The sequence below is a fragment of the Salmo salar genome, chromosome 20, assembly GCF_965601325.2.
Source record: "Salmo salar chromosome 20, fSalSal1, whole genome shotgun sequence".
Lineage (NCBI taxonomy): Eukaryota > Metazoa > Chordata > Actinopteri > Salmoniformes > Salmonidae > Salmo > Salmo salar.
Genome location: NC_138310.1, coordinates 43,169,438 through 43,182,723, shown reverse-complemented (window position 1 = coordinate 43,182,723; position 13,286 = coordinate 43,169,438). Strand labels below are relative to the sequence as shown.

At 43.4% G+C, this 13,286-nt stretch overlaps 1 protein-coding gene across 4 annotated transcripts in view; it reads right to left on the bottom strand.

Moving 5' to 3' along the window:
* LOC106580650 (ATP-binding cassette sub-family C member 5) overlaps positions 1-12,846 on the bottom strand; it is a 58,596-nt gene extending 45,750 nt beyond the window's left edge. For 2 of the 4 annotated variants that reach the window (XR_001322932.3, XM_014161941.3), the window contains exons 1-2: positions 11,350-11,486; positions 10,144-10,328 (exon numbers count right to left, since the gene is read on the bottom strand). Coding sequence is in view for 3 of the 4 variants with exons in the window: in XM_014161941.3 (XP_014017416.3) it covers positions 10,144-10,272 (129 nt within the window). In the remaining variant the exon portion in view is untranslated. Of the gene's footprint in view, positions 1-10,143; positions 10,329-10,455; positions 10,541-11,349; positions 11,487-12,722 lie in introns of those variants that run through there. The other 2 variants (XM_014161943.3, XM_082966446.1) reach the window with 2 other exon arrangements.
* Between the last annotated feature and the right edge of the window lie 440 nt (positions 12,847-13,286).

Below are 13,286 nucleotides of genomic sequence, written 5' to 3'. Positions count from 1 at the left end.
CAGACTCAATCAGGGACTTGTTGAAAATGTCAGTGAAGACACCTGCCGGTTGGTCAGCACATGCCCGGAGCACATGTCCTGGTAATCCGTCTGGCCCCGCAGCCTTGTGTATGTTGACCTGTTTAAAGATCTTACTCACGTCGGCTATGGAGAGCGTGATCACACAGTCGTCCGGAACAGCTGATGCTCTCATGCATGCCTCAGTGTTGCTTGCCTCAAAGTGATTTAGCTTGTCTGGTAGGCTCGTGTCACTGGGCAGCTCGCGGCTGTGCTTCCCTTTGTAGTCTGTAATAGTTTGCAAGCCCTGCCATATAAGACGAGCGTCGGAGCCGGTGTAGTATGATTCAATCTTAGCCCTGTATTGACGCTTTGCCTGTTTGATGGGTCGTCACAGGGCATAGCAGGATTTCTTGTAAGCTTCCGGGTTAGAGTCCCGCACCTTGAAAGAGGCAGCTCTACCCTTTAGCTCAATGCGAATGCTGCCTGTAATCCATGGCTTCTGGTTGGGGTATGTACGTACAGTCACTGTGGGTACAACGTCCTCAATGCACTTATTCACAAAGCCAGTGACTAATGTGGCGTACTCCTCATTGCCATCTGAAGAATCCCGGAACATATTCCAGTCTGTGATAGCAAAACAGTCCTGTAGTTTAGCATCTGCTTCATTTGACCACTTTTTTATAGACCGAGTCACTGGTGCTTCCTGCTTTAATTTTTGCTTGTAAGCAGGAATCAGGATGATAGAGTTGTGGTCAGATTTACCAAATGGAGGGCGAGGGAGAGCTCTGTGTGTGGAGTACAGGTGATCTAGAATTTTTTCCCCTCTGGTTGCACATTTAACATGTTGATAGAAATTAGGTAGAACTGATTGAAGTTTCCCTGCATTAAAGTCTCTGGCCACTAGGAGCGCCGCCTCTGGCTGAGTGGTTTCCTGTTTGCTTATTTCCTTATATAGCTGACTGTGTGCGTCTTAGTGCCAGCATCTGTCTGTGGTGGTAAATAAACAGCCACAAAAAGTATAGCTGAAAACTCTCTAGGCAAGTAGAGTGGCCTGCAATTTATCACAATATACTCTACTTCAGGCGAGCAAAATCTAGAGACTTCTTTAGATTTCGTGCACCAGCTGTTGTTTACAAATATGCACAGACCACCAGTTGACTGTGCCTTTAAACAGCTTGGAAAATTCCAGAAAATTATGTCATGGCTTTAGAAGCTTCTGATAGACTAATTGACATCATTTGAGTCAATTGGAGGTGTACCTGTGGATGTATTTCAAGGCCTACCTTCAAACTCAGTGCCTCTTTGCTTGACATCATGGGAAAATAAAAGGAAATCAGCCAAAACTTCAGAAAAATATTGTAGACCTTCACAAGTCTGGTTCATCCTTGGGAGCAATATCCAAAAGCCTGAAGGTACCACGTTCATCTGTACAAACAATAGGACGCAAGTATAAACACCATGGGACCACGCAGCCGTCATACCGCTCAGGAAGGAGACGCGTTCTGTCTCCTAGAGATGTACATACTTTGGTGCGAAAAGTGCAAATCAATCCCAGAACAGCAGCAAAGGACCTTGTGAAAACACAGGTACAAAAGTATCTATATCCACAGTAAAATGAGTCCTATAGTGACATAACTTGAAAGGCTGCTCAGCAAGGAAGAAGCCAATGCTCCAAAACCGCAATAAAAAAGCTTGACTACGGTTTGCAACTGCACATGGGGACAAAGATGAAACAAAGATAGAACTGTTTGGCCATAATGACCATCATTATGTTCGGAGTCAAAACGGGGAGGCTTGCAAGCCGAAGAACACCATCCCAACCATGAAGCACAGGGGTGGCAGCATCATGTTGTGGGGGCGCTATGCTGCAGGAGGGACTGGTGCACTTCACAAAATAGATGGCATCATGAGGAAGGAAAATTAAGTGGATATATTGAAGCAACATCTCAAGACATCAGTCAGGAAGTTAAATCTTGGTCACAAATGGGTCTTCCAAATGGACAATGACCCCAAGCATACTTCCAAAGTTGTGGCAAAATGGCTTAAGGATAACAAAGTCAAGGTATTGGAGAGGCCATCACAAAGCCCTGACCTCAATCCCATAGAATATTTGTGGGCAGAACTGAAAAAGTGTGTGCGAGCAAGGAGGACCTACAAACCTGACTCAGTTACACCAGCTCTGTCAGGAGCAATGGGACAAAATTCACCCAACTTATTGTGGGGAGCTTGTGGAAGGATACCCAAAACATTTGACCCAAGTTAAATAATTTCAAGGAAACGCTACCAAATACTAATTGAGTGTATGTAAACTTCTGACCCACTGGGAATGTGATGAAAGAAATAAATCATTCTCATTGTTTACGTACAATTTTTCGTCTAGTGGTCGATAATTCTGCTTCTCTGCTCAGAGCCTTTTGAAAGTGGAGTACAGGGCACTTCGTCTCTCCACTATTTCATGAGGAAATTGTTTATTAATAGAGAACGGGATGTTCTTCAGCTCCCTACCCTGTTGTAACAAGGCAATCTCCATTTTGTAGTGAGTTAGCATAGGTGAGGGGTGGCTGTCAGATTGAACAAAGGGTGGGCGTGAAAAATACATCCCTTCTTTATGTGAATCAGTTAAAGTGTGTATACACACACACACACACACACACACACACACACACACACACACACAGTGAAGAGTGAAGAGGTGACTCCGATGCTGGACTTCTAGGCAGAGTTGCAAAGAAAAAGCCATATCTCAGCCAATAAAAACAAAGATTAAGATTGGCAAAAAGGAACAGACACTGGACAGAGTAACTCTGCCTAGAAGGCCAGCATCCCGGAGTCACCTCTTCACTGCTGACATTGAGACTGGTCACCATTAGCTCTGACAAATTGAAAACCCTAGTTATTGGCGACTCCATTACCCGTAGTATTAGACTAAAAAACTAATCATCCAGCGATCATACACTGTTTACCAGGGGGCAGGGCTACCGATGTTAAGGCTAATCTAAAGACGGTGCTGGCTAAAGCTAAAACTGGCGAGTGTAGAGAGTATAGAGATATTGTTATCCACGTCGGCACCAACGATGTTAGGATGAAACAGTCAGAGGTCACCAAGCGCAACATAGCTTCAGCGTGTAAATCAGCTAGAAAGATGTGTCGGCATCGATTAATTGTCTCTGGCCCCCTCCCAGTTAGGGGGAGTGATGAGCTCTACAGCAGAGTCTCACAACTCAATCGCTGGTTGAAAACTGTTTTCTGCCCCTCCCAAAAGATAGAATTTGTAGATAATTGGCCCATTTTCTGGGACTCACCCAGAAACAGGACCAAGCCTGGCCTGTTGAGGAGTGACGGACTCCATCCTAGCTGGAGGGGTGCTCTCATCTTATCTACGAACATAGACAGGGCTCTAACTCCTCTAGCTCCACAATGAAATAGGGTGCAGGCCAGGCAGCAGGCTGTTAGCCAGCCTGCAAGCTTAGTGGAGTCTGCCACTAGCACAGTCAGTGTAGTCAGCTCAGCTATCCCCATTGAGACCGTGTCTGTGCCTCGATCTAGGTTGGGCAAAATTAAAGATGGCGGTGTTCGCTTTAGCAATCTCACTAGTATAAAGACCTCCTCCATTCCTATCATTATTGAAAGAGATTGTGATACCTCACATCTCAAATTAGGACTACTTAATGTTAGATCCCTCACTTCAAAGGCAGTTATAGTCAATGAACTAATCACTGATCATAATCTTGATGTGATTGGCCTGACTGAAACATGGCTTAAGCCTGATGAATTTACTGTGTTAAATGAGGCCTCACCCCCTGGTTACACTAGTGACCATATCCCCCGCGCATCCCGCAAAGGCGGAGGTGTTGCTAACAAATTTAAATTTACCCCAAAAAAAACAACAACGACGTTTTCGTCTTTTGAGCTTCTAGTCATGAAATCTATGCAGCCTACTCAATCACTTTTTATAGCTACTGTTTACAGGCCTCCTGGGCCATATGCAGCGTTCCTCACTGAGTTCCCTGAATTCCTATCGGACCTTGTAGTCATCGCAGATAATATTCTAATTTTTGGTGACTTTAATATTCACATGGAAAAGTCCACAGACCCACTCCAAAAGGCTTTCGGAGCCATCATCAACTCAGTGGGTTTTGTCCAACATGTCTCTGGACCTACTCACTGCCACAGTCATACTCTGGACCTAGTTTTGTCCCATGGAATAAATGTTGTGGATCTTAATGTTTTTCCTCATAATCCTGGACTATCGGACCACCATTTTATTACGTTTGCAATCGCAACAAATAATCTGCTCAGACCCCAACCAAGAAGCATTAAAAGTTGTGCTATAAATTCTCAGACAACCCAAAGATTCCTTGATGCCCTTCCAGACTCCCTCTGCCTACCCAAGGACATCAGAGGACAAAAATCAGTTAACCACCTAACCGAGGAACTCAATTTAACCTTGCGCAATACCCTAGATGCAGTTGCACCCCTAAAAACATTTGTCATAAGAAACTAGCTCCCTGGTATACAGAAAATACACGAGCTCTGAAGCAAGCTTCCAGAAAATTGGAACGGAAATGGCGCCACACCAAACTGGAAGTCTTCCGACTAGCTTGGAAAGACAGTACCGTGCAGTATCGAAGAGCCCTCACTGCTGCTCGATCATCCTATTTTTCCAACTTAATTGAGGAAAATAAGAACAATCCGAAATTTCTTTTTGATACTGTCGCAAAGCTAACTAAAAAGCAGCCTTCGCAAATGGAGGATGGCTCTCACTTCAGCAGTGATGAATTCATGAACTTCTTTGAGGAAAAGATCATGATCATTAGAAAGCAAATTACGGACTCCTCTTTAAATCTGTGTATTCCTCCAAAGCTCTGTTGTCCTGAGTCTGCACAACCCTGCCAGGACCTAGGATCAAGGGGGACACTAAAGTGTTTTAGTACTACATCTTTTGACACAATGATGAAAATAATCATGGCCTCTAAACCTTCAAGCTGCATACTGGACCCTATTCCAACTAAACTACTGAAAGAGCTGCTTTCTGTGTTTGGCCCTCCTATATTGAACATAATAAACGGCTCTCTATCCACCGGATGTGTACCAAACTCACTAAAAGTGGCAGTAATAAAGCCTCTCTTGAAAAAGCCAAATCTTGACCCAGAAATTATAAAAACTATCGGCCTATATCGAATCTTCCATTCCTCTCAAAAAAATTTGAAAAAGCTGTTGCGCAGCAACTCACTGCCTTCCTGAAGACAAACAATGTACACGAAACGCTTCAGTCTGGTTTTAGACCCCATCATAGCACTGAGACTGCACTTGTGAAGGTGGTAAATGACCTTTTAATGACGTCAGACCGAGGTTCTGCGTCTGTCCTCGTGCTCCTAGATCTTAGTGCTGCTTTTGATACCAACGATCACCACATTATTTTGGAGAGATTGGAAACCCAAATTGGTCTACATGGACAAGTTCTGGCCTGGTTTAGGTCTTATCTGTTGGAAAGATATCAGTTTGTCTCTGTGAATGGTTTGTCCTCTGACAAATCAACTGTAAATTTCGGTGTTCCTCAAGGTTCCGTTTTAGGACCACTATTGTTTTCAATATATATTTTACCTCTTGGGGATGTCATTCGAAAACATAATGTTAAATTTCACTGCTATGCGGATGACACACAGCTGTACATTTCAATGAAACATGGTGAAGCCCCAAAATTGCCCTCGCTAGAAGCCTGTGTCTCAGACATAAGGAAGTGGATGGCTGCAAACTTTCTACTCTTAAACTCGGACAAAACAGAGATGCTTGTTCTAGGTCCCAAGAAACAAAGAGATCTTCTGTTGAATCTGACAATTAATCTGGATGGTTGTACAGTCGTCTCAAATAAAACTGTGAAGGACCTCGGCGTTACTCTGGACCCTGATCTCTCTTTTGAAGAACATATCAAGACTGTTTCAAGGACAGCTTTTTTCCATCTACGTAACATTGCAAAAATCAGAAACTTTCTGTCCAAAAATGCCGCAGAAAAATGTATCCATGCCTTTGTTAGTTCTAGGTTGGACTACTGCAATGCTGTACTTTCCGGCTACCCGGATAAAGCACTAAATAAACTTCAGTTAATGCTAAATACGGCTGCTAGAATCCTGACTAGAACCAAAATATTTGATCATATTACTCCAGTGCTAGCCTCCCTACACTGGCTTCCTGTTAAAGCAAGGGCTGATTTCAAGGCTTTACTGCTAACCTACAAAGCATTACATGGGCTTGCTCCTACCCATCTTTCCGATTTGGTCCTGCTGTACATACCTACACGTACGCTACGGTTACAAGATGCTGGCCTCCTAATTATTCCTAGAATTTCTAAGCAAACAGCTGGAGGCAGGGCTTTCTCCTATAGAGCTCCATTTTTATGGAATAGTCTGCCTACCCATGTGAGTGACGCAGATTCAGTATCAACCTTTAAGTCTTTTCTGAAGACATATCTCTTCAGCAGGTCCTATGATTAAGTGTAGTCTGGCCCAGGGGTGTGAAGGTGAACGGAAAGGCTGGAGCAACGAACCGCCCTTGCTGTCTCTGCCTGGCCGGTTTCCCCTCTTTCCACTGGGATTCTCTGCCTCTACCCCTATTACGGGGGCTGAGTCACTGGCTTACTGGTGTTCTTCCATGCCGTCCCTGGGAGGGGTGCGTCACTTGAGTGGGTTGAGTCACTGACGTGGTCTTCCTGTCTGGGTTGGCGCCCCCCCTTTGGCTGTGCCGTGGTGGAGATCTTTGTGGGCTATACTCGGCCTTGTCCCGGGATGGTGTGTTGGTGGTTGGAGATATCCCTCCAGTGGTGTGGAGGCTGTGCTTTGGCAAAGTGGGTGGGGTTATATCCTACCTGTTTGGCCCTGTCCGGGGGTTTCACCGGATGGGGCCACAGTGTCTCCTGACCCCTCCTGTCTCAGCCTCCAATATTTATGCTGCAGTAGTTAATGTGTCAGGGGGCTAGGGTCAGTCTGTCACATCTGGAGTATTTCTCTTGTCTTGTCCGGTGTCCTGTGTGAATTTAAATATGCTCTCTCTAATTCTCTCTTTCTCTTTCTTTCTTTCTCTCTCTCTCTCGGAGGACCTGAGCCCTAGGACCATGCCTCAGGACTACCTGGCTTGATGACTCCTTGCTGTCCCCAGTTCACCTGGCCGTGCTGCTGCTCCAGTTCCAACTGTTCTGCCTGCAGCTATGGAACCCTGACCTGTTCACCGGACGTGCTACCTGTCCCAGACCTGTTGTCCCAGACCTGCTGGAACCCTGACCTATTCACCGGATTTGCTACCTGTCCCAGACCTGCTGTTTTCAACTCTCTAGAGACAGCAGGAGCGGTAGAGATACTCTCAAAGATCGGCTATGAAAAAGCCAACTGACACTCTTGTGTTACTGACTTGTTGCACCCTCGACAACTACTATGATTATTATTATTTGACAATGCTGGTCATTTATGAACATTTGAACATCTAGGCCATGTGCTGTTATAATCTCCACCCGGCACAGCCAGAAGAGGACTGGCCACCCCTCATAGCCTGGTTCCTCTCTAGGTTTCTTCCTAGGTTTTGGCCTTTCTAGGGAGTTTTTCCTAGCCACCGTGCTTCTACACTTGCATTGCTTGCTGTTTGGGGTTTTAGGCTGGGTTTCTGTACAGCACTTTGTGATATCAGCTGATGTAAGAAGGGCTATATAAATACATTTGATTTGATTTGATTTTGAGGGTACTATTTAATGAAGCTACCAGTTGAGGACTTTTGTGAGGCGTCTGTTTCTCAAACTTGACAGTCTAATGTACTTGTCCTCTTGCTCAGTTGTGTACCGGGGCCTCCCACTCTTTCTATTCTGGTTAGAGACAGTTTGCGCTGTGAAGGGAGTAGTACACAGCATTGCACGAGAGCTTCAGTTTCTCGCATTGAATAGCCTTAATTTCTCAGAACAAGAATAGACTGATGAGTTTCAGAAGAAAGTTCTTTGTTTCTGGCCATTTTGAGCTTGTAATCGAACCCACAAATGCAGATGCTCCAGATACTGAACTTGTCTAAAGAAGGTCAGTTTTTATTGCTTCTTTAATCACAACAGTTTTCAGCTGTGCTAACATGATTGCAAAAGGGGTTTCTTCTAATGATAGTCTTTTCAAATTATAAACTTGGATTAGCTAACACAACGTGCCATTGGAACACAGGAGTGATGGTTGCTGATAATGGGCCTCTGTACGCCTATGTAGATATTCCAATAAAAATCTGCCGTTTCCAGCTACAATAGTCATTTACAACGTTAACAATGTCTACACTGTATTTCTGATCAATTTGATGTTATTTTAATGGACAAAAAAAAGTGCTTTTCTTTCAAAAACAAGGACATTTCTAAATGACCCCAAACTTTTGAACGGTAGTTCATATATAACACTTTTAAAAAGACCCAAGACACTTTACAATAGTAACAGGGGAAAGAATTCAAACATCTCTAACCACATGGTACAAAACAGGAACAGGGTTGAAGAATGTTGCGGTGGAGGAAGCCAAGGAAATACCCACCCAGTATCTACTCCTCTAAATTAGATAACATAGGCCTAGGAGGGGATATAGAAAGAGGGGGCATGCCCAGCTTAAATAACCTTTATTTATTTTGCTCCTTTGCACCCAATTATTTATATTTCTACTTTGCACTTTATTCCACTGCAAATCTACCATTCCAGTGTTTTACTTGCGATATTGTTTTCTATATTGTATTTACTTCGCCACCATGGCCTTTTTTGCCTTTACCTCCCTCATCTCACCTCATTTGCTCACATTGTATATAGACTTATTTTTCTACTATATTATTGACTGTATGTTTGTTTTACTCCATGTGTAACTCTGTGTTGTTGTATGTGTCAAACTGCTTGCTTTATCTTGGCCAGGTCGCAATTGTAAATGAGAACTTGTTCTCAACTTCCCTACCTGGTTAAATAAAGGTGGGGGGGGGAAAAAAAAAAAAAAATTGCGTGTCAGTTTCACCAAAGTGCTTCTCTGCACGTGTGCCCTCCCCTTCTCAATCACCCCCTCCTCACGTTTCTACTCTCACATTGCACAAACAGCCATTATAGCCATTCAGCCAACCCACAGCCAATACGGTGCCTAGTAGTCCCCGGCATCACAGGAAGCAAACATGCTATTGGCTGCCACTGCCAGTGACGCTGTAAGTGGGAGGGTCTAAATTATGTAAACAATTTAAGCCAAGCAGCAGGAGAATGTAGGGTCTGCTAGAGATAGAGAACAATGAATAATATACTGGCGCGCATGTCGAGAGGTCTAGTGTGGTTGAGGACAGAGATAAAAAAGGACAGGGAACAAAATAAAATACTTTGTACAATTTATCATGAAAACGTAAGAGAAACCCCTTTCCTATCCTGCTGACTAATGCGGACAGGGAACGGGGGGGGGGGGGGTGACAAATGCACAAACACAAAGGGTTGAGCACTTGGAGCGACAGAACAGCTGTTCCTCCATTTTAACGGGGAACTGCCACAGGTCCTTATCACGGTGGTCCGCTCCGCATGTGCATTTGTCAGGATGACATTTGTTTTTCCAAAAGGGGTCATTCCCCCCCCCCCCCCCCCATCATCAAAACGACCTCGCCAAGAGGCAAGAACAGCCACTGGCCCCAATAAACAATTAAAATAAAAATAGGATGATTATGAATAACAGTTCATGACATGCCATAATGAAATGCAATAATGAACCATGTTGTCAAATAGGGTGCCACAGAATTGTTGTGACAGAACTAAGCTTGAGAAAAGACTACGTTATGACTAGGACAACCGCCAACACTTGGGATACTTGAATAATGGCAAGATATTTAGCTGACTCTTCACAATTCTACAGACCTCTCCCAGTACCTCAACTATTTCAACTTCAGGCTCATTACTCTTATGGCACGAACAAGACAGTGGGTGCTTTAAACTTGGATGCAGTAAACAAACAAATTAAATAGCTGTGAAAAATGGCATGTGCTTATCAAAGTAATCAATATTTTATTGCAATTACTCAAACACACCCAGTCTGAGTGATGAGTTGTGCAGAGAAAGAAACATCTCATTCAACCTGGCCATTATGATAACAGAGCATCACAAACATTCAAATACCACCATACAGACTCACCTGGATCTTGGCGAGCTCCAGCTGGTATGGGGTCACCTCTGTGCCTGGTAAAGTAGTGTCTCTGCTCGGCACGGCCCGGTACACAGGCCCAGGTACCAGGTAGTCCTTTCCCAAATCATTCTCTTTCATCTTCTTTCACCAACATAGGAGCTGACTGGCGTTTCCACTCTGTGCTTTGTTTTCAACTAATTGATATGGAACAAGGGGAGTCGTGTTTGGAAAACTTGGACAATCTGCATTGTTATTAACAACGTTAAGTTGGATTGTTTGGTGGCATTTGCCAGGTTTTTGATGAAATGGTCAGCACCTCACCATCAAATAGGGTATTTTCCAATTAAGACAGGAAAGATGATCCCATCCTATCCATTAGCCTTCTAGGCTGCCTGGTATGGGGTGAGCGAGTGGAGATGGATGACTCAGAAATGCTCATATGTTTTCGATAGCACAGCAATATAACTGGTGATGCAGAGGCTATACCGGTTACCACTGATACTGTCCCAAATACATACAGATGTTGCAGAGGGGACAACTGCAAACTAGAAGGGTTATCCCCAAATCTTTTTACTAGGCCAGCTATTTCCGACATGGATTAGGGGGGGGGGTATTTTTGAAAAGCTCGTCTATTTCCAAACCTTCTTGCTACGCATGTGCCAGATTCCCTGCCCAAATATTACAAAAAACAGAAGGGTACATGAAGTTCAGGATTATTATTTGTTTTAGGGTGGGGGCATACGTGACATAATCGGAGGATTCAATAATGTCGGTGTGGCCATTTGAATTTATACATTTGAGGACATTATGTAAGCCAACTTCATAGTGTCATCACACGATTCATCAATTTGTCCTCTATTTGGAAAATCGACCTAAAAAAAAAACTGCAGGGAAAACAACAATTTCTTCACGAACCCCGTGACATACTACACCGCTTCGGACTGAGAGCTGTACAACCTGAGCATCGTTGCAAAACAAGCATCCTCAAATATCTTAAAATCATCAAATTATGTATGACCGCTTTGGCAGAACCCGATTGACGGAACTAACAATCAACCTTTTCAGGACTAGGCTACTATGCGCAAAACGTTTAGGTTTTATAAAACGTCAGCATGCAAAATGTCACTATGAAGTCTACCGATTATACAATCTTGTACGTCTAAAAATTAAAATACATTTTTAAGTGAATAAAATGAGAATCTCGTTGACAAATACCTGCGTCTCCTTGTCAGCCAGCAGAACCAGATCAGTGGCCACAGAATAACAATTTATTTATAAAGCTGCTCTTTGATGCAGCCGCTGTGTTACTGTAACGGAAATGTAGTTCACGAAAAATACCTAATAATTTACGGAAAGAGGTGGCTATAATCCAGGAGACTACAGTTCCCAAGCGCGCTTGATGGCGAGCACAGAAATTGTAGGTGTAATTTATTCTCTGCTATCATGCTGCCCCTGTGGTCTGGATGCTGCATTGGCACATTGAAGTAGAATAGTCATTCAACAAATGTTTATTTTTCTATTCCGGGATTGCGAATTAATTTCCATCGGTTGGTCGCCTTGGCACTTGGGTCCTTGTGCGCTGCATAATTACGCAGTGGTTTGCCGTTATTTTGACAATTTACGGCACACGGAAAGACGCCGTCAACAGCATCAACATTTGAGTGCAAAATAGCGTAAATTCACAAACACCGAGTAGTGTGTGCCAATTCAAGTCATTAGAATCTATATAAAAAGTTGTCATATTCGCCATGTTGCCCATTTATATTGTTGTGTTCCTTTTGACTCACCTTATGCCCTCCCAACCTGGTCTCAGAGCATTTCGTATTGTTCAGTATGTAAATCCGAGATACTCCATGTAGTATATGATATGTTAAGTTTTGGTATGTATTAATTTGTGGATGTCCATCACCCATTTCGTATTATATGTTACAAATTTGCTAAGCGTTTATGTTACAAATTCTAGCTAAGTGGCTGAAGTTAGCTAGGCTGGGAGTACGTTTAGGAGTTAGGTTAAAGAATTAAGGTTAGCTAACATGCTAAGTCGTTGCAAAGTAGAAAGTAGCTGAAAAGTTGCTAATGGCATGAAACGCTAAAGTTGTCCGTGACGAGATTCTAACTCTCAACCTTTGGGTTGCAAGATGTTCGCGTTATACACACACACACGTCCATCCACCCAGACCTTATACACATGCCCTGATCAACCATCTTCCTTTCATTTTTGGTTTAGTAACCATCGGTCTTATGCAACCATATCAAATGGAGTGTCTCAGATTTACATACAGAATACGAAACGCTCTTAAGACCAGGTTGGCTCTATGGGAGCCATAGTACTTTCTAGATAACAGCATTCCCTCTTGAAATCATAGTCCTGAGTTTCAGCCCAGCCTGCCTCGGCGTTATGCGATCGAAAACAGGTAGGCTGCAGTTGTTAAATATAGATCCCATTTGACTGAAACCTTAGCTTACAGCCCAATTATGAACTAAATCTTTAGCTAGTCTATTTAGCATTAGGAAGATCATAATCTCACATTTCTACTCTACAAACGACCCACGACATTTATCCGATGTTTTAGAAAATTTGGAAGTACCTCCAACCTGCCTCACAACCGCAGACCACATGTAACTACACCAGCCCAGGACCTCCACCTGCAGGATTTTCAGACCAGCCACCCATACAGCTGATGAAACTGGAGTATTTCAGTCTGTAATAAAACCCTTTTGTGGGCCTGGCTCCCAAGTGGGTGGACCTATGCCCTCCCATGGCTGCGCCCCTGCCCAGTCATGTGAAATCCATAGATTAGGGCCTAATAAATTCATTTCAATTGACTGATTTGCTTATTTGAACTGTATCTCAGTAAAATCGTCATCAAAAATACACTATTAGTTTGGGCTTAAACAGCGGTTTGCTTCTCTTGTAATCTTTTCATATGTATGATACCTTTTGAATGTGCCGCTGGGCTTTTTGCCAAGAAATAACAACGCTGGTCACGCATCTGGATTGAAACAGTCAATTTAAATTAAATGATGTGCCAAGCTTAGCAATGAAGCAGTGAAAAAATAAAAAAGTTGCTAGTTGTGTCATATTGAAACAATTTAGTACAGGTGCCAATTGCAAACTGGAGGTTTGAGTTATGGAGACTTGGCACCCCCAT